This window comes from Pezoporus occidentalis, unplaced genomic scaffold (genome assembly GCF_034315485.1).
Source record: "Pezoporus occidentalis ecotype Australia unplaced genomic scaffold, CSIRO_AGI_Poc_V1 ctg11, whole genome shotgun sequence".
In the NCBI taxonomy this organism is placed as follows: domain Eukaryota; kingdom Metazoa; phylum Chordata; class Aves; order Psittaciformes; family Psittacidae; genus Pezoporus; species Pezoporus occidentalis.
Genome location: NW_026912886.1, coordinates 4,508,733 through 4,531,103, shown reverse-complemented (window position 1 = coordinate 4,531,103; position 22,371 = coordinate 4,508,733). Strand labels below are relative to the sequence as shown.

The 22,371-nt window shown below is 38.4% G+C and overlaps 1 protein-coding gene across 5 annotated transcripts in view; it reads right to left on the bottom strand.

The window, feature by feature from the left end:
• Window positions 1–22,371, bottom strand: part of CCPG1 (cell cycle progression 1) — a 24,472-nt gene extending 2,101 nt beyond the window's left edge. The window contains exons 1-10 of one of the 5 annotated variants that reach the window (XM_062627931.1): window positions 22,207–22,371; window positions 17,506–17,577; window positions 13,763–13,877; window positions 12,730–12,809; window positions 12,329–12,536; window positions 11,218–11,313; window positions 6,513–6,767; window positions 5,649–5,660; window positions 3,700–3,821; window positions 612–2,020 (exon numbers count right to left, since the gene is read on the bottom strand). In XM_062627931.1, the coding sequence (XP_062483915.1) occupies window positions 612–2,020; window positions 3,700–3,821; window positions 5,649–5,660; window positions 6,513–6,767; window positions 11,218–11,313; window positions 12,329–12,536; window positions 12,730–12,809; window positions 13,763–13,877; window positions 17,506–17,565 (2,357 nt within the window). In that variant the 5' untranslated portion in view covers window positions 17,566–17,577; window positions 22,207–22,371. Of the gene's footprint in view, window positions 1–611; window positions 2,021–3,699; window positions 3,822–5,648; window positions 5,661–6,512; window positions 6,768–11,217; window positions 11,314–12,328; window positions 12,537–12,729; window positions 12,810–13,762; window positions 13,878–17,505; window positions 17,578–21,897; window positions 22,128–22,206 lie in introns of those variants that run through there. The other 4 variants (XM_062627939.1, XM_062627949.1, XM_062627959.1 and 1 more) reach the window with 4 other exon arrangements.

Below are 22,371 nucleotides of genomic sequence, written 5' to 3'. Positions count from 1 at the left end.
AAGCAAGGGTCTGAACAAAATTTAGTTAGGGTCAGAATCTGAACAAAAGCCTACCATTTGAGTAGCTCTGCTCTGAGCACACAGATTCACTATTACAGTAAGCTAGAACAGAGTAGCAAAATTCCTCAAAAGCCAGCAAGGAACATCCCTGCTAGAATGGGACTTTGAGACCACTCAAATATATCCCAAAACCTTGTCATTCAATGAAGGACAACAAGGAAGTCCTAGTTAATGCTTCTCCTGAGATAGTTATTCAATCCATCAGACAAGCAATCATAGCTGTTCAATCTAAAGTAATCCCACTTGCAGTTACAAGGTTTTCTGAAAACCTCAATAGAAATACTAGCTTGTGTTGCATACAGTGAATCTGTAGTGCCTCCCAGACTAACATCCCACACACAAGATTTACAGGGTACTACAGATCCACTTAACACAACACAATCTAGTATTCCTACTGAGCCCTTCAGAAAATCTTCTAGCGTGTGTATGCACACAGACACACATGCAAGCTACAAGATACATACACACCAGAAGACTGCCTATTAGGAAAGAGACACTAGTTGACTTTACAAAGGCTACTTGTGTTAAGTTCAGGAAACATGGAAACAAACCTGGGTCCATACTGAGGTGAATTATCATAATGAAAGTAGTATCTGTAGATGTATTTGTCCAAATCCTCAAAAACCTTTTCATTATTATTTTGGTATTCCTTCATATCTTCCAGGTAATCCTTGACATCATTAACAAAATCAGTGAAGAGCATCTGGTCATGTATAAATACCCCATTATGAAAAAACTTATCAATGAAGTTTTCTAGTTCTCTCCAGTGATGGAAGTTATGTACAACTTGTTGCAAATACTTTTTCATTAGCCGATTAAATTCATCCACCCTGATAGGATCCGATACTCTGTTAAAGAGACTAATGAATTCTTGATGAGCACATTCAAAAATACCGGAGCAGCCCTTTAGGCCAAACTGTTGTTTTCTATTGCACAAAGGATCATTGAGACATCTCTGTGAATCTGCATCTTTTTCAAATGTTGTAAACTGATGTTTTCTTCCATCTCTGAATTCTTTTGCCACGTTAGGTCCCCTGTAATGCACGTGCTTCGGATTCTCATAAGAGGTATGTTCTCGATAAAAAGTTCGAGCTTTCTTGTTTGCCTCGTATCTTCTATCATTTGACTTCTTCTCTTTTTCATCAAAGATGTTTTTTGTGGTATCTTTGAAGTGTCTGAATGTAGACTTGACGGAATCAGAGAATTTTTTTAGGTTTTCTTTCACTGCTTCTTTAGCCTGCTTAATCTTTTCTTTATGGTGTCTTACAAACTCTTTAGTGGAATTTTTCATAGCATCAAAAGTTTCCTTGACTGAACCAAAAAATGATTCCTTTGATTTCTTTTTAGCCTTACTTTGCCCCTTAGCACCTTTCTTTTGTCCCTTTTCATACATTTCTTGTTTTTCAGTTTGGTCTTTGGCTTCAACATACAGCTTCTCCCATAAGTCAGAGCGTTGCTGCTCAAAGTTTAGTTTTTTTTCTAGTTCTACTAGTCGTCCTCGCAGAGCTTCTATTTCTTGATTTTCTCTTAATGTATCGTCATCTTCATTAGCATAGTCAGGTGTTTGACGAGAACTTAACTGTTCCAGTTCTTTTTTTAGAGCTTCCGTAACATGACGTTCTTTGTCCAGTTCTCTCCTTAACATCTGTGCCTCTGCAAACAGTGTTTCCTTTTGCCTAAGAAAGTTGTGGTTTCTTTGCTTTTCCTCTTCTAAATGTTCCCTTAGTTTTTGATTTTCCATTACAATAGACTCCGTGCTAGTACCTTTATCTTCCAAGTTTCTAATTTGTTGTCTTAGCTTCCTTAATTCTTCCTGAAGTGAGGCCAAAGCTTTTTCTTCCTTCTCTAGAGATTCTCTTAAGTGCTGATTTTCTGCAGCAAGACTTTTTTTTTGAGATTCAAAGGATTTCTTCTCTACTTCAGTAGAGGACAAACATGTGGCAAAATCTCCCTTGAGTGACTAATACAAGCGAAAAGAAACAAGCAAAAATACTCCAATTAGAATTATTACAATTTCAGGTAGAAAGATGAAAGACCAAGTGTCCTAGTTTCAGCTGTAACAGGTATTTCTCCTTCCTAGTAGCTGGTGCAGTGCTGTGTTTTGGCTTTAATGCTGATAACACACCAATGTTTTAGTTGTTGCTTACAGTAATGCTTACTCTGATCAAGGACTTTTCAGTCTCTCATGCTCTGCCATTAAAAAGGGGTACAAAGAAGCTGGGAGGAAGCAGACAGGACACCTGACCCAAACTAGCCAAAGGGATATTCCATATCGCAGCACATCATGCCCGGTATATAAACTGGCGGGGGGGGGAAGTTATGTGGGGGAAGGGCAGATAACTGCTCTGGTCAGGCTGTGTATCAGTCAGCAGGTGGTGAGCAATTGTACTGTGCATCACTCGTGTTTATTGTTGTTTTCCTTTTCCCTTACAGTTTCATATTCTCTTCCCTTGTTATTTCCCTTATCATCATTAGTAGTAGCAGTAGTAGTTTTGTATTATACTTTCGTTATTAGACTGTTCTTATCTCAACCTGTGGGGTTTACATTCCTTTGATTTTCTCCTCGCCATCCTGCCTGGATGGGGAAGGGGTGGGGATGTGGAACTGCATGGTGCTGAATTCTGGTTTCGTTTAAACCATGACACCAAGCTAGCCCAGGCAGAGTTTACTCATCATTTTGGATGCAGTGACACATGTTGCAGCAAGATGCAAAAACAGAGCTAGCTTGTTTATCTTGGATATGCACACAAACACTTCCTTGGCAACAAAGACCGTGTGAGAGGCTTCCCCTTCTAACCAGGGGTCATCATACCTTGCTTGTATTGATTTAACTAGGTAAAGGATAGTAAACTAGGTATATGAATTGTAACATTTTAAAAGGAACTGAAAATGTGCCTGTTTGATTTTTGTTGATTTATGTTCAGCAAACTGGGTTTACCGATTACAAACCAAATTATATTAGCAGAAGCAAGGGCATTGAGCAATTGGGACAGAAATTCAGGAACCGATTTTGAATCAAATTTGTTGTTGAAGATAGGATATTGTTACATGAACACCTCACTCAAAAAGTTCTCCCCAGACTCTTTGACATCCTTGACAAACTCTCAAACTAAACAGATTGAATTATATATGGATGCTGCTATCAACAACATAAACGAAAAAACACTCGAACCGCATACACACACACACACACACAAAGCACTCCCTAATCTTCTCTTTGGGTAATCTAATAGTAAAAAACTAAGAGAGTACAGGTCAAGTATTAAAAAAAATAAATAAACTTTGACAATTAAAAAACAAATTATAAACTTGTAATAGTTTTTACCAGCCTGTTCTACTTCAGCTGTCTTCATTAATGACAACCTGGCATTATGTCATTGGAAAAGAGACAACCTCTGTGTCTGAATAGCTCCCAGACTACATACATAAACCCAGTATGTTTAAACATATTCCAACAACAAATTTGAAAAAAACAAAAAAATCTTTGTCAAGATTTCAGGGGAAAGGAAAATTACATTGTCAGAAAGAACTTGCCATAGAAAAATATGTAATGGATTTGTGTGACAAATTAATTTCACTTAGTGTAAGATACAGACATGACAGAATAACCCTGTAGCTTTCAGTTAAACTCATACCTACCCCCACTTTATGATACCCGTTATCTCCTTGCTCTTGTTGGCACTGGTAAAGGTCCTCTTTCATATCTTTTAATTCACGTGTCTTTGTCACCAGCTGCTGACGTTTCTGGACCTGTATTGTACCTACAAAGATAAAAAAGCTTTTCTTGATAGTCTGACTTGCATTAAGCAGTTAAAAGAAACCACTGAACCCAAACTTCATTTTCTCTGCAAGTTCAAAAGCATTCTTACTTTGCAATTTCTGCCCATTTACTTACTAGCAACTGTTTAGCTGCAAGAAAATAAAGACTATAAACCCAGATTGTTACCAGATTGTTACGTATTGATTCTGTTTCTCCCAGAGATAAACGATTTCTCAAACAGACCCAAAAAATCCACTATTACAGTGTCTTTTCTTTGATGACAGCAAATGAAGGAATTTTGGAACACTACATAGAAATAAGTTAGATACAACACAACAGAAGTTATTGTAGGAAAGGATACATGCAACTTTTCTGTCAGTTTTTAGTAACGTGCAAGCCAACCAGGATAAAAGGGAGACCATTAGTCCATGCATTACCCACTTCAGGACTACAACATTTACTGTTAAGTTACGTGAATGAGAGGATATTAGCACAGTATTTAAATTTCCATGCAGAAACACAGTTACTACACACTGCTTACAAGGCAGGAAGTATTTGCAGGCCCTGTTTTGTCATTCTTGTAATGAGTGAAGGCTAAAGAGTAAGTAAATATTTTTCAATTGTCAGATAGAGGCTGAGACACACTGTTTTTTGGAAAAGATCTCTTCATTGTACTAGCCTCCAATTTTTTCCATCAAGTAAAACTTATTTACTGGTACTTTTTTACCTATCAGTTTTTAACACTGATGCAGTTTCTATTTCTTTGCTTTAAAAATTCTCTTGAATTGACCCTACAGAGCAGATGGCAACAGCAAGTTTTAGGTATTTCTTTCAAAACCAGTGCAGCATATGCAGAGTTCTATTTCTGTATTTAAAGGCAGGGGCGTGTATTATTAAACAGAAGAAATTCTGTAATTACTATTACGCCAAGGAATTTTTTGTGTTCTAAATTTCAATTTAATGTATTGTCAAGTATGACCTTAAAAATAGACAATGCTCTACTAAACCAGCTGAACCTCGGTTCAGCTAAGGGAAAGCAACGTTTTTAAGTTTACACAGTCCTAATAAACTCTGTGAGCACAGATCTTTGTGTAAGTGAATTTGAGTATACCGACAGTAAATTTGATTTCCGAATTTATGTTTTATAGATACCTCTGAAGAATTCCATAGATCCTAAGAACCTGAAGACTGCATCTGAAGAATACTTTAGTGTAAAGAGTTCATGTTAACAGGAGCCTGAATTACAGAAAAACACTTGAAACTGTTTCTCTCCTTATCAATAATCATAACTGGTAGATACAGTAAGACATTAAAGCAAAGAAGACATTAGGCAACACAGAAAGAGTATCAAAGACACTGAAAATGCATGTAATGAGGTACCATCCCTCACTAATTGGTTTGTGTTCCCAGCTGGTACTCCAAGTCACAGTACCCTTTAGGTTTTGTAAGTAATCTATCCAAATCCCCAGCAATACAGCAATGTTCCCTTTTTCAGATCTTGGTTAAACAGAAAAAGAAGTACCTTACTGTCCACAGGGAGAAATTTTTCTGGCAAGGGCTTCCTAACTTTAGCTTTTCCATTTACCTCTGCTTCTAGCATGTCAATAGACATTAGTGTTTACATCAGCTACTAGCTGCAGCTGCTACATAGTATTTTACATGACTGGATTAGTCATTCCTACAATCCTGCATATACTTGTAATTCCTAGGACTTTATTTATTTATTTTTTTAATATAAGTATGCATACGTACATGGATGCATGTGTACACATACACACTATTTATAAAGTAAATCTGAACGCAAACACAGCATCCACTCATGACTTACCTTCAGGTTTACCTAAGAAAAAAAAGTGCCAAGTGAAAATTAGTATAAATCTCAAATGTCAAAATTTAGACCCCTAACAATCAGCCATAATCAAATGCAGTTACAATCATATTCCCAGTTTCAAACGGAATCACAAGTCTTAGGAAGGCACACTTCCATATAAAAATAAATCTACTTAGGAAAAATTACTGTTGAAAATAAATGCCCTCTAAAATTTTTATCATTGCAGATGCATCTTAGAAGATCAGGATTCCACTACATAGATTTAGGTCTGGAACGAGTTCTGTTGTTTTGTTAAATGTAGTAACAATCTGTGTAATGCTTAACTTTAGGCAACGCACCGAACACAGAAAAATTGCTGCTCTCCAGAATTCCCTAAACCACTCTGGAACTGCAAAGACAACTAACAGCATATTTTTCCCCAACAGAGAGAGAAAAATAGCAATACTATGGACTCTCGTAAAAAATATGCCTTGCTTTTTATGGTACATTTACCAATGAGTACATATGGGGCAGAAGCCTGAAATAACTCTCTGAATGCTGTTACAAATGGTAAAGCACTACCCCAAATTTATTTCAAAAGGAAAGATGGAAAAATGAAGGGTACACACTGCAACATGAGACAGTAAGGAATTTCCATCTGGAAGGCAACCAAAATTGACTTATTTACTTTAATTTTAAATTAGCATATATTAAATACAATTGCATTGCTGAAGGGCCTCTATATTACCCATACGTTGGCAGTTGCTTTTTCTCTTTTTTAGGCTTAGACCATTAACAGAGAACACTGAAAAAGAGTCACAATAAAATGGTATTTTTTACGTTAGATGTTAATTCTGTGTATTTTGTTGTCTATAAACTCACCATAGAAGTGTCCAAAGCCCATGCTGATTGCAATCACCAAAGCCAGTATGATGCATCTGTTAAGGCCACTACTGAACTGGCGTTTGTGCTGCTCTTCCCCAGGAGGCTCAGACTCTGGCTCAGCAGGTGACCCCCCCTCAGCCTCGGAGCTGGGGATCAGCCTCTTCTTAGCCCGACGTTTTCGTACTGTGGGACCGGACTGATTGCTTGGTTCATCACTACTTGATTCATCATTGCTAGCCTGAGATGAAAAAACTGAAAACCAGCACAAAACACTCTTCAAAATTCATTAATTGTTGCTTTAAAAATCAGAGTACCAAAACCCATCATATTTATGCAACATCTATTTGGAATTTATCTTGGCAAACGCTAATAAAACAAAAATTGTCCATGTAATATTTTACGCTGGATATTATGCAAGGAATGCTTGATGTCCACCATTAAAGATTCATTTTTTCAAAGGAAAAGAGAATCAAGAAATCATGAGCAAAAACCTGTGTGGTACTTCCCCATACTGTACCATTCACTCATTAGAAAATGTTTCTTTCAGGTAATGCTGCCTCGTACGCTGTCTCTGCAAATTCTTGTGAAGTAAAAAGGTTAAGAATTCTGATTTCCTTTTCTTACAGATATTGTGACTGAACTATTTAATAATGAAAGAGCAACATAAGGGCTTGCTAAAAGAAAGCCTCCTAAGAAGCTATAGACATGGTTTTCTTATAGTCTCTCAAAAAAACTCCTTCTGTGATCTACATGCAGCTGCAGACAAAATTCCATTAAAGTTCCATTAATGCAGATATTATAAATACCCAAAGGTTTGTATTGCACATTTATTTAAATATGTAAATTTGTTTACTTTTAATATCTACCATATACTACCTATAAACATCTTTACCCACCTTTCAAAAAAGTCAATTTCAACTACTGCTGCTCAGGAAAGGAACTACCCAGGTGCTTCTGTGTCTGTCCCTTCCTAAGGAGGGAGCTCACCAAGCCACTCTCCATCATTTATCAGCAGTCCTGGTCTAGTGGGCAGGTCCCAGGGGACTGGAGGTTGGCCAGCATGAGATCTCTCTACAAAAAGGGCAGGAGGGAAGACCCCAAAAACTTCAGGCCTGTCAGCCTGACCTAAGCGCTGGGGAAGGTCATGGGGAAGATCATCCTAAATGAGATCACACAGCATGTGAGGTTTGAAAACCAGGAGATCAGGCCCAGTCAGTACGGGTTCATGAAGGGCTGGACCAGCTTGTTCTCCTTCTACAACAAGGTGTCCCACCTGGTTAATGAGGGAAAGGCTGTGGACATTGTCTATTTGGACTTCAGTAAAGCATTTGACACTGTCTCCTACAACACTCTCCAGGAGAAAGTGGCTGCTCATGGCCTCAGCATAGGTGTGTTCTTTGCTAGGTTAAAAACTGGCTGGATAGCAGAGCCCCAAGAGTGGTAATAAATGGTGTCACATCTAGTTGGCAACCAGTCACTAGTGGTGTCCCTCAGGGATCAGCGTTAATGCCAGTGTTGTTTAATGTATTTATTGATGATCTGGACAAGGGGATCAAATGCACCCCAGTAAATTTGCAGATGACACTAATTAGATCAGGAGTGTTGACCTGCTGGAGGATACGAAGGCTCTGTAAAGCCAGACAGGCTGGATCCATGGGCTGTGGCCAATGGCATGAGGTTCAACAAGGCAAAGTGCTGGGTCCTGCACCTGGACTACAATTACCCCTTGCAATGCTACAGGCTTGGGGAAGAGTAGCTGGAAAGCTGCTCATGGAAAAGGACCTGTGAGTGCTGACTGACAGAGCTGAACATGAGCCAGCTTGTGCCCAGGCAACCAAGATGGACAATGACACCCTGGCCTGTATCAGCAATAGTGTGCCCAGCAGGGCCAAGGAAGCAATCATCCCTGTTTACTTGGCACTGGTGAGGCCGCACCTCAGATCCTGAGTCTAGTTCTGACCTCCTCACTACAAGAGAGACATTGAGGTGCTGTAGCAGGTCCAGAGAAGGACAAAGAAGCTGGAGAAGGATCTGGAGCAAAAGTCTGATAAGGAACGGCTCAAGTAACAGGGGCTGTTTAGCCTGGAGAAGAGAAGGCTCAGGGGGACTTTGTATCACTCTCTACAACTACCTGAAAAGAACAAGGAGAAAGGAGCTGGCTGGTCTCTTTTCCCCAAGTAACAAGTGATGGGACAAAAGGTAACAGCCTCAAGCTGCACCAGGGGAGATTTAGACTGGATATTCAGAAAAATGGTGGAATCACTGACCTTAAAGTATTCAAAAACCATGTAGAGATGCACTTAGTGACATGGTTTAGTGGTGACTTGGCAGTCTTGGGGTAAAGGTTGGACTTCATGATCTTAAAGGTCTTTTCCAACCTAGCTGATGCTATGATATGATTCTAACAGTCTGAATCCAAAACACTTCCATTACCTACCAATTTTGGAAGACTGAACTGGCCAAGATTTAAGATAAGACCCAATTCTAACCATAAGAAAACCCTTTTATATTATTTTTCTAAAATGTTGTTTATGATACCATTTGTATGATCACATTCCTATAGCCCAAAAGCCATATATTCTAGCTGGGAAAATAATAACAGAGCTGTAATTGCTTCTTGTTTAGTGATACAAATGCATGCTGCATGTACTGTAAATAAATGTATATAATCCAGTAGGTAAGTAATGATTATTTAACCTCTCTCCTTTGAAAGCATTACTTTCAAGAGTAAGGCAAATACCAAGGGAAAGCAGTAGCAGGGTGAAAAAGCAGCTTTCAAATATTTATGTTCAGGTACCTAATTCACATGCCCAAAATAGATTCAGTGTGATCAATGAAGCCTCCAGCACACGACAAAGTGCTCGTGCTCAGACACTAAATTTGATGCCCACAATTACACAATGCTAATGCCCCTTCTAGATGTATGGCTGTTCATCCTCATACCAGAGATCATAACTCAAATGCAGAAATATAAATACAGAGTTACTGTCCTTGAACATTTCACAAGTGAAAATCATTTGTTTGAGTGAAGCCATGCACATACCACTGAACAGACAAGAATGCCAAGCAGTGCTGGCCATTATCTATAAAAAGCATTACCATCTCAGATCCTTCACTTAAAATAAATTCCAACTTAATTGATGTGATTGCATCAACCCCAGAAAAGATTACCGATTAGTATCTGGAATACACATCAGATTTCTGACTCCATGGACAAGAAACGTGTCACATAACAAAAGATAACTTCCCCTCCTAAGAAAATAATCCACTTCAGTCAATTAGTCAAACCACACTGACCAAGCAGACATTGCAATAAAGACAGATCACTTTAACTACTAATTGACATGCAGATTATTTAAATGAATTTATATAGCTTGGCAGAAAAGGACAGTATTTTAGAATCAGTCATTGAAGCAGATGCATACTTCCTCAACCCTGCACAATGAAGACAAGCATTCTGAAATTAGTCAGGAGAGCAGTATTCAGAATTTACTAGAATGCAGAGGTCAGACATTATAAAAGATTATGCAGGACATACTTAATAAGTGAAGATGTTACCACCACTTATTTGGGTTTTTCAGGGTTTTTTCAACAACCACAGAAGCTTACACATATGGAATACAAAAGTGGCTAAGGAACAAGCTGCTTCTAGCCAAATGGAAAAATCTTTTGATATACACTGGACAGCAAAGAATAGGAAAGGAGGAAAAAAAAACAGACAATCAGAAAGCAAAGAGAAAAAGCTGTAAGACACTTAGGGCCATTCAGAAGCACTTACTGGCAAGCTGTCAACACCATTACACTTTCAGGCAAGAATGACACTGCCTTACAGGTGCTGTAAGAATTCAGTACAAAGCTGTACCCTCTAACATTCACAGGATGAAAAGGGGTATAAATGAAACAAAGTGTGACCAAAAATTCTAGCTTCTGCTATGACTTTGCAGTGTCAGAGCTACACTAGAAACCACATGAAGTAACAATATCAGTGATCTGTTTGTCTTTCTGACATTTCTGCACAGACACAACTCAAGCCTAGATGCAGTTTATTTCAGCATATGAAAGCTTCTTCTAGTTAACTTTATTCACGAAGCAATATTACAACATTTCTGTTTGCACGGTGAAGACAGCCTGACCAGGAATTGGTTTGCAATTAAAAGTTTTAGTATCTATATAAGGAAAATCTGAAGCTCATCCTTTTCCAACTCAACAAGCAGTGAATGGCAAAGATTCCCATCACCAAAAAAGTGGCATGAAAACTTTGACTGCTAAAACTCTGGCATTTAAAATAAATGCAAAAGTACTCCAGACATTTTCTGTGATACATGGTCAATCAAATGCACAGCACAGAAGACCATGCTGAAATCAACTTCAGCGAGGAAGAAGAAATTCTTTTTGCCAGTCACACAGATTTGGAATCCAACAAGAACGATTCATTTAAAACAGTCAAGCACACATATTAAAATGTATTACAAAGCTTACTGATGCCCATTCCAAATCTACATGTAAGTTTAACAATTTTCAAAAAAGCAAATAAAACACTGGCAGCTTAGCCAAATTCTTCAATGAGGACTGGCTTTTAGCATCTGTTTGGAATATCACTAATACAAGATCAAGTCAGATCACTACCGTTAATTTTAAGAACACTTCATGCAAGCCATAAGCAATCAGCTTTACACAAGCTGATCTGATTTAATCACACCACCTTGGAAAGGAAGACTGCGAGACACATGCTCTTTCACCTCATTTCCCCATCCCCTTACACAATCAGGAATCTTCCTCAGCTCCTCCAGCCAACTGACTTTTGTGTACAAGAACATGGGGGGGAAAGTAAAAAAAAACATTTTTAGAACTCTGCCCTAAAAGAAAAGTCAATAAATTTTATATTTAAAATTAAGTCATCCAGAAGACTTTAAGAAGGTGACAGCTTTGCTGTGAATCATCACTCATCGTATTTAGATGCTAAGCTGTCATTTTCTGATCCAAATGGATACTATACAGACAGATAAATGTTTAACAATGCTCTATTCTACTTCTAAAATAAAACAGTATTTTAAGAAGAGTCCTGCTCTTGTAATAAACTCACTTTGAAAACCAAAAATCACTAACACAAAAGTATTATAGAGAATAAAGAGAACAGAAAAGACTACAAATAAGCAGCAAAACAGAATTAAAAAGGAAGACTAGAGAACTAGAGAAGGGTAACACAAGAGTAAGTATTTTTATTTGGGTTTGTTGGGTTTTTTCTTGGGTTTAATTGGCCAAATATTCTTATCATTCCTCCTGAACACAATGCATTGTATATTTCTGCCAAGTACTGTGAGAATCTTAAAAAATATATATACACTCTTCGTAGCTATGAAGGTAAGAAAAAGTTTTCGTAGTCATGCTGCTATTAGTCCTCATGGCCCCAAAGAGTCAATTCTCTCTCAGCTGCTAGTTATTTATGTCAGTTCTGTAGAAGCCTTTAAAATTGCCAAGATAAAACCTACAATTACTCTATGAACTAAAAGTAATTTTAATTCTCAAAAATATGCTAGCAATTTACTTTCTATTTAAAATAGCAAGCACTTATCGGGAGAGAATGCTTTCAAACAAACAGACTGCAGACATACCTTTGGACAAAGGTTCAGATTTAAGGTACCTAAAGTTCTTCTAGACACTGCAAATACTTGGACATGTACTCAACAAGACTGATTATCTTTCCACCTCTCCACACACAGAAAGTTCCCTAAGCAAAGACTGCTTTATTTTGGTTTGTTTTTTTCCTGGTGACATTTTTTGCACACAGTTGCTTAGTAATTTATTGTCCTTACCAGTTTCTAGATGGGAAAATGCATACTGACTGCTAGAGGAGGAACCCATGTTAAAATCATCTGTACTTCGAGCTTCTTCACCATCAGCAGGAGCTTCCTCCTGACTTTGAGTTTCTTCTGATTTTGGAGCTTCAAGTGTAACAATGTCAGAATCATCGCTAATAGTTCCAATGCCAGAGCCATCATCAGGGATTTTTTCTTTATTTCCCTAGGGAAATGGGCAATGTAAAAACTATTCAGATACATACAACAAAATAATCTTGAAACATAGCAAGAATTCTCAATGCTTTAAAAAAAAAAAAAAAGGAAAATCTGTATCTTTATTTTAATGTCTTCAAAACATTGCTTGGCATTGTCACATGGGGCTTACAGAAGCTTTTGAACAACATAATGCAATTTACCTCTGGAACTATTTGAGTTTCCTCAAAAGCAGAAAGAGTGTTATCTACCACTGGTATCTCTTCATCATTGCTGCACTGAGCTATATGAAAAGGAAAAAAACAAGGAAACATGGGATTAAAACCAGTAACCACAAATTATGCTCACTCATATATAATATAAAAACGTGTGTAATTGTGGCAGATTTCTATTATCAGTGAAGTTTTTTCTACAAATACACTAAATCTCATTTTTAATAACTCTCTAACAAAAATCAGAGTCCAATTTGTTATTACACAGTACAGTGGTTTGGAGGATACTTGAATTCAAATGCTCATCCTGATCATAATGCAACTAACCTCTAAATGAAATGCAGAGTTAGGTAAAAACCAACACTGTATCTAAGCGGCACCACAGTACATCCATATGCTAGGATAATAAAAATATTTTCCAGACAGTCACTGGAGTTTGAGTGTCTAGTCCTATTTGTACAAGGAGAGATTATGAATCTGGAAACATGGCCAAGCTCAAATTTAGTCAACTGCACATTGAACCTGTCACATCTGTGTTCTCATGCCAACGTTAAAAAATTTAGTATCAAATTTAGTAATTAAAGTGGAAGGATTTTCACTTTATTAATATGCACCAGGGTTAGACTTCCAACTCGATAAATGCTAACACAACACATTTTTTTTAGGTGTAAAAACATTGACGGCTCCTTCCAAATTACTCTTATTTGACATTATACTCTATGACATTATTAAGGAATATTTCTTTTATCAACAGCACTTCTATAAACTATTTTCCAGCAACACCAGTGCATACTGTTCTATAACACATCTAAAGTATTGACAAAATGAAAGACATTCTACTAACTTCATCTATTTCAAGAAAAAAAATACTTTTATAGAGCTGATGACTGATTATTTTCCATACCTCCGATGAAGCGAGCGCTCTGACAGAGGCCTATAAACCCTATTAAAAATGTCAGTTTTTTGCCAATGCTACAACAGATACTTAACTATATTTTGGAACTACTCCTCTTTTGTATCTCACCTTGCAAATCAGTTGGTTGCTCCTCTTCTTGCAAAGAAACGTATTCTTCTGAAACAAACTCATGGTTATCATTTGTGCTTCCATTTTCTGAAGTCACTGTCTCTATGTCAGAACCCTGGAGTTGAAGAGTTTCAAACAAACATCACAGATTTCCATCAGTAAAGCAGAAGGAAAGGCTTACAAAGAAAACAGAACTCTAATAATAAAAACAGAAGAGTAATATCCTTTAAAACTGAAGACTTTGAGCAAAGAAAACAAGAGAAATACCAAGTAATTAGCTAGAGAGAAACAACTGTTGGTGTGTTATGACCATGACTGTAAAAAGGTGGAGAAGGACAACTGGGGGGGGAGGAGGGGGAGGAGGAATAAGGAAAATTAGCCATCAGTTAATAACTATGCTGAGTATTTTAAATAACTATTTCCCAGTAGTTTTATTAGATCTATTTATTAAATAGAACTTAGAGAAATGGGAGATTTTGAATATGGGATCTAATTCTTGCACACATGTCCATGTATTGTACGGAAACACACACACCTTCCCCAAAATGGAGCTTCCAAGAGTGCCACAATGTACTCTACTAAGTACCACTACCAGGAAAAATCATCTCAGTTCCTGTTGGCAAATTTGAATGGCTGTTTTAACAGGACATCTCTGACACCAGGAAAACAAATATTTATAGAATCTCTAAGTTGGATTTCTGTCTTTAATCCAGAAAGGAGCCATAGCTATTAGTCAGCTGCCAGTCAGCAACAACCCCAGAGCAAAACAGGCACTGAAGATACACAATGCTTGGAGACTGCAGGGTACTAAAGGTAACCAGTATGGCTGGCAACTCCAAATATTTAATTTTCATATTGTAATTTTTGTTTAAAAGAACTGATGGAAGGCAAGCAAGGTTAGTAGGAAAGTACAAACGTGCAAAATGTAACTGAAAAATACAAAGTCATTCTGATCCATAAATAACTAGAGCTGTTTCTGTAAACAGAGGGAGTTATTTTTGCCACAGCAGGTGTGAAATTACAGTAGTAGTAATACTTCCAGATCAGTTTCGGGACTCAAGTAAACATGTATGATTTTAAGAGGAGACTGTACTTGAGGAAGAACAGATACCTCAAAAAGCTACATAAGATATATTCTACAACCACATTAAAGCCTTTTTAAAAGGCTTCAGAAGCTAATTGCTTTAGCAGTCTGAAATACACTTTGTATCTTTTGGCTATATATCACAATTTTAATTGCAAATGTTCTGCAGAAATTCGCCACTCAATAATAAGTAACATATTAAAATCTGACTGAGATCTCAGGAAAGAAAATGTAAAGTTAAATACTAAATGCTAAATACTTGAAATAAAAAAAAAAAAAAAAAAAAAAAAATTTACTACACCCACACCTCAGCCCAGAACTGTAGAGGTGCAAGAATCCTCAGGACTACAGGGGAAAAGTATATTGGAGATCCGCACTAAGAGGTGGGGCCTCTCAGAGCTCCTGAGCAACTTCAGCCTGACTTGCTCACTGCTAGGGGAAAGTAAAATAAAACATTAATCTTATCTAACTTCAAGGGTGAACACCTGAGCAAATTGTTGAAGGCACCTTTACAATCAATACATTGAGTAAAGTCAAGACAGCAAGTCATTTCATCAAATGGAAGTGTTGACCTTAGAGGAAGAATTGCTGCTCTCTAGACTCCATGGGCTGTATTGATTTAATCTGTACAATGCAAACTTAAGAGACCACCATCAGATTCACATACCTCGCCTGTAGACATCTATGCAACAACAGAGCCCATCCCAACAGACCTTTAATTGTTCACTTTTTTTCTCTTGTCTCAAGCTTTATTCTACTAGGAATTAAAAGTTACTTTTGTTTTAATAAAGCCATTGTCACTTTATACAACTAGTCAAACTTCAGAAGGTAGGAAACACAAACACTCAAATTAAATTAGGGCTATACAGAAACAACAGTGACTTTATAAAAGTATGCTTAATAAATGAAGCTATGGCAGAGCTCAAAAGATGGACAGAAACACAAGTGAAGTCATACAAATCTGACAGAGGTCCACACATAAATTGAACAGGTCTTAAAAAGACAAGAATTTTGAACCAAGAACAGATTTTTGCCTTTCAGAGTCTGTTCGCTCTTTCCACTTGCTGCCACGCAATCTACCATCACAACTTCTTTACACAGTAATCAGATTGCTTTTGTATATTTCATTATGAAAGATACCTCTTCAGTGACCGTTTGCCCAATGGGGAAAAAACCTCCAGAACATTCCCTTAGCTGCTGCCACTAGCTCACTCCTGCACTGCCACATCAATTCCTCCTCCACAAGGTGCCAACATCCAGGTTATTTCTACATATTTTATGCCTTGCGCTCTCCTGCCTGAATAACAGGGCCAAGGAAACCCAGAATTCCAACATGAATTGCAAAGAACTTGTGCGAAAAGCTGCTGTGAGTCCCTGGAAAACACAAAAGAAAGTCACTTCAAAACTCGGTCCTTCTTAAAAAAAAATCTCTTACCACCTCCAAGCCTTCCAGGCTGTTACAGTTTTCAAGACCCTTCAAGCATAAGTATGGCAAACCCTCAGCAACCAGCATTTGAAGCTCTGAGAAGGCTCATTCCTGACCTTACAGTACAGATGTGAGGAGAGTTGCCCAGCCCTCCCACCACCTTCATTTCTCAATAAATCTAATGAAACGTTGGCATTCCTTCACTCACTGTAGCTTCCACCAGACTCCACCTAAGGCAAGAAAGCCTGGGAAAACCAGTATTGTGGGTATGGAATATATAATTACATGCTCTCTGTAACATAACCTTCTCTAAGGGATTGCCAACCAGTCTTTGCAATGCCATTAATTCCTGGAGACCCCAGACCCTCTAAACTCCCCATATCTTTCTTTCTCAATGCAGAACAGCATTCCACACATGAAAGTGCTTGAAATCATGCAAGTAAGACCCAGTAGGTCTGTGTGCATATTTCTCCAGACTGCATAAGCATTCTGCAAGCAGAGTAAGGCAACACAAAAGATTAGAGGCAGCACATCTCACAGTTGTCTTTATGTCAGTCCTCAGTCTCCTGACCTCAGACACTCAACTTAAAAGACAGAGACTGTTGCAGTCAGGAACAAAAGCAGTTGGTTATGTGCAAACTATAGCATTCACATGAGCCTTCAAAATGCTGCCTTCTAATATTCTAGCCCTTGTGCATAAACTTGTCCTTATCCTATTTTTAACTAATAGGACAGATGGAATGTAAAGACAGAGGCCTGCTGCTAAACAGCAGCTGTTGAAGCTAGGACTAGATATGTCAGTGGTAGAAAAGACTTGAAGAAACCATAGAATCAGTTCCCTTCTGCATAAGATATTTTTCCTGCCCACTATTCCCAATACTTCTGGGTTTTTTTTTTGGGGGGGTAAGGTGGATGGAAAAGAAATATATTAGCAGCAACAGACAAGCTACACAGAACAACAGTGTTTTCAGGAAAGATGGAACAGAGGAGATCATCTCACTAAAATTCTATCAGTTCTTTAAAGTAAGAAGAACTTTGTAGAAAAAAATTCTTTTCAATAACACAATTTACAGCAGCTACAGTAAAGGATACACATTATTGAACAGTAGTTTTCTCATTTATAAACCTCTCTTCTATACTCTCTCTTAATATGTAAAATCTATATAGTTGAAATATTTTACTGCATATGGCTAGTCTTAAACTGACAGAACTTATTAATTTCAAATCAGGTACCTCATGGTTGATGACAGTCCAGCCACAAGATGAATCGCTGTCACTCGAATTTTCAGACATTTTCAAAGCACACTGCAAGTAAAAGTAGATTTTTTTAACATGCAACACATAGAATGTCACTGCTTTCAAGGAAAAAAGAGAAACAGAAGAATCCAAATCATGACATTACAGCAGGACCACACTGATTCACAAACTGTTACTCTGGAATTGAAAAAAAGAATAAGGTTAGAAAGAAAAATATATTCTTTTGTACATGTTTCCTGTTACCTTTTTTATATTGGGAGCAATTATGGCTTTGCTAGGTACATGCCTATTCTGGCCAGCCAAAAGAGCTCTTAGACTAGCTGAAACCACACACACAAGGCTAGCCAAAAAAATCTACAATCAAATTTAAAATGTGTCTGTAGCATCATTGTTTAAGACATGTTTCAGTAGGTGCAGTTATTTCTGAACTGTTACGTGCACAAAAACTACAGCTTAGTCAAGAAAACCAGAGTGGGGTTTTTTGAGGAGACACAAAATAGGATTTTTGGAACCAATTCTCTTCAACTACTGGGCAAAACAATGTTTCATGTTTCTTTCACTTCTTTCAAGTACTCTCAAACATAGTTACTGATTCTGAAGGAAATTCAGAGAGTACCTTGGGAGTACAAAAACAGAACAAAAAGTAATGAAGAACCAATTTCACTTGTTACAATACTACTGCCTGACTTGGCTAGTTACTTTCAGAAGAGAGCTGTCTGGCTGCAGCTGCTTGTTTATTCTTTTCTCCTGTACCAGGAATACAGAGTATTCACTATTGTTATATGTTCTGATCATTTTTTAAAGTTCTTAAATAACAGAAAGACTTTAAAAAGAAACTTAATGCATTTCCTATAATTAAAATTAAAATATATTGAACTGTTAAATAAAATTTACTATGGATTTGTCTTGGGGAAAAAGAAATTCTCAAAAATAGAACAATTTCCAATCCATTGTGTGTTATGCTATACATCCTATTTCATAAAACAGCAAAAGAAATGATGGTTCAATAAAGCTTCTATAAAATGATGATTATATTGACAAAGCAGATTGTTCTGAGAGCTTCAGACATCTGCTTTATTTCCCACATCACGTTACTTCTAGCAAGGACACAGAGAAAAGCACCTATTTGTTTAAATTTATGTACTCTCTACTTCATTATCAATCTTGTTTGTTAACACACAAAACATACACAAGCCTTGGATAAGAACACCTACATATGCTGACGTGGCTAGAAACCTGCACAACAAAATATAAAACTTCGAATTCCATTTAGGTTTCTTACAAAACACAGTAAATATTTGTCTCATGCCTTTACATTATGTTACTTAATCGTATGTTTTCCTAACATGACACTTTTTCCCCATCAACTTCAACTAATATATTTGGGGTTTCTCTGTAAAAAAAGGCAAATGACAATCATAACAGTTTATAAAGCAAAAATATTCACTAATAATCAACACAGGTACCAATATCAGAGAAACTACATTTCCATTCATTATAAAGGCCTACTTTGAATTTGGTTGTCATTTTCCTTTAGATCTTTTTCTTCCTTCATTAGTGCTTTTCCTGGAATCTCAGCTGGGGAACACCAGGAGGGGGGTGTCACTTTGCTCTGGGTTTTTTTAAAAAGCTACCGTACTCAATCATCAATTTTTATTTTTTTTTTAATCATACTTCTTCAATCTTCAAAATAACAAGTGCCCAAACGGCAAAGACTGCATTCCAGAGCTCCCATGAGATGATAACATCTGCTTGCTGTCATTAAATGATGTTGCATTTGACTAGGTGTTCAGCAGCAGCATTCCTTTCAGAGGAAGGCAACAACCAGTACCAGCATTTGCTACCTATCAGAAACATGGCTCACTGTATTGCCAAAACTGCACTGCTGATCTGAAATTAGCTTGGCAGAATTCTCTTTGGTATAAAAACATTCCCATTTAATTATTCTACAGTTCACTGAACACAGCAATCATAAAAGCACCAAATTTATTGTCACTGAAAACCAAGTCTTTTGCATAACCACAGAAAACACAGCTTGGGCAAACACAGTACAGGCAGTCCCCCCCAGCCCTTACTAGCGAGTCTGATCTCCACTGGGGAAGAAATTCAGGCTGCGGCTTCATAACATGGCAATTCCAGTTTTGGTGCATCTCAGTGCTAGATGAAAAGCAATGAAGTCACATAATGCAAATCCTTTAACAGAAAATAAATAAATGAATCTGCTGATACAACTGCATTTACAAATCTTGGAAGGGCAAGTTTCACCAGCAGAGCCTTCACTGGAGACTGCACTGTCAGTCTTCCTCCAGCTAATTCAGCATTTCATCACGGGCCCTGGCTAACTCAACATAAATGCTATCGTGTTCTCCCTCTCCATCCAGATCACAGACTCACAGACAAGTAACCTAGCACTGCTTAAAACCAATTCTATTCAATATACAACCTTGGCCTCAGGCTTCATGAAGCACTGAACATTTGTCTTCCCTTCCCAAACAAAAGCTTCAGGACCTCACTATGTGGGCATCAGCATAACAAAAAAAAAAATAAAAAAATCCCAGAGGAACACACAAACAATGATAATTTTCCATTACTTGCTGGCCTTGATAAATTGCCTCAAAAGTCACTTATCTTTTATTCAACCAGAATGTTACATTAATACTGCATATCTAACTTTATACAGGTGACCAATCTCCAACATAGAAAAGTTTTTCATATCAGGAATGAAATAAAAAAGAATAATTACAAAAACATTGAGAACTGCTAAATTTACCAAATTTATTGACAGATAGCACAGCATCAGACTGACTGGCAACTCTAGGGTCACTACATTCCTGTAAGCACAGTAAGCAAATATACATGTGTAAAACAGTTACCAAAAGCAAAGCATTTTATTAATTAGAAATAATTAGCTCTAAAAGGGTTAAACAGCCTAAAAGGCTTTTATAAAAAAAAAAGAAAAAACCTAGGTACAGTGTTCCTAAACTTCAATCATCAGTTAAACAGCTTATTTCTACAAAAGATTAATAACACACACAGAGCCAGAACTAAATCTAAGGTCACATCCAGTCCCTTAAGTAAAATAAAATACAAAAGACTAATCTGAACCCAGTGACTAAAGTGAGCTCAGAACAAAATCTTCACCAGCTTGTATTCACCACCACCAGATGACAAAGACCAACTAAGACCCTGTGTGCTTCTCCCATCAGCCAAAGGTGCTGGATACATTGGCACTGTCTTTAAAAAGAAAGCTTTAGGCAGGAATCAGTAAGACACAAACCTGCAAACTTCCTAACAAATCAAGATGATCCTAATAGGTTGTAGTCCAACGACAGCAGGGATAAGTGGAAGATACAATAGGGTATTCCACATCTCCTGTATATCAGGCCAAGCCAGAAGGAAAGATTGAAATGCAAAGAAACACCCCCCCCCACACACACACACACCCCATACACACAGCTCCACTGGTTTGGCTCCTCACTACATATCTTCATTGCCACTGTTTTTCAAAAGAAAGTGACAGCTCAAGTTCTTCTATACCCCAGTTTTAACTGCAAAGCTGATCCTAGGCCCATGAATGTCCTACGCTATCAGTGACATGGCCTCTTACATTTCTATAGGCAAAATAAATACCCATTACATTCAGAGTTCAACCTTTATGTAGGTGGGGGAGGGAGAAGGGAATCAGAGCTACTTTCCTAACCTTAGTGAAATGCAAACCAGAATCATGAGATGTAAAAGCTTACAGCCATATGGACTGTTGATAATGTTATCCCATATATCTCTATCAAAATAAATATGAGATACCATATCCTGCTTATCTATTCTGAAGCAGAATAAATACCAGTCGCAGAAAGAATAAGCATTCCAGTCTAAACAAATCCCTAAGTTCTTCCATCTTAATAGAGAATTTCCTAGACTAAAACAATTTCAGTGAGCACTGACAAAGATGAATAACAAGGCAGTAACAGGAATCAGTGCTCTCCAGAGCTTGCTGTGCTGTCATTCCAAGTAAAAAACTCAGTTCTCTCCTACAGTGGCTTCTTTGTTGCACAGCAAAAATAAACATGTTATAGTGGTATTACACTTTGGGGTTTTCATGCAAGTTTTTATTTCTACTGAGCAATATAATTTCTTCCCAAAGTAACCTTTTTCTCCTCCACGACCATATTTAGCAACCCATAAGACTATTTCCTCTCTGATCTCCAGCAAATGTGGCTTCTAAAGGCAACCCGCCCCAAAGCCGGGCAGCCAGCCCCTATTCACCGTTACTTCCCTCGCACAGGTGTTACTGCATCACACCTGAGACGGAAAGCGGTGCGCTGCCGGCGCAGTTAAAGCAACAATAACAAGGTTTACGAAACACAACACCTTGCATCAGCCGGAGGCACACAGACAGATGACGGAAGCGAAGGAAGTTGGCAAATGCCAGCGGCCAGGGCCAGGGCCAGCGCGGTGCTGAACGCCGCCCGCGGAGCCAGCTCGGCCGCCCCTCAGCACCCGGGTACTCGCTCCCCGCGACCAACACCGGTTGTCCCAGCCCGGCCCCAGCACTCCCGGGCTTTGCCCCGCTCCAGGCAACCCCTCCGCAAGCCGGGCGGCCGCGCACCGACGCCAGGCCAGGCCGGAAGGCCGCAGCTCCCCGCGGCGCCGGTCAGGTCCCGCCGCGCCGCCGCCTACCTGAGCGCGGCCCCGAGCGGGGCCCGACACAGACGAGGGGCCGGGGCCGCGACCGCCGGTGACGCCGTCAAAAACAGCACCCGGCCCGCGCGGGACGGCGCCTGCGCGCGGCGGCGCCTCAGCACCCTGGCGAGCGTAGTCCGCGCCCCGCCGCCGCCCAGCGGC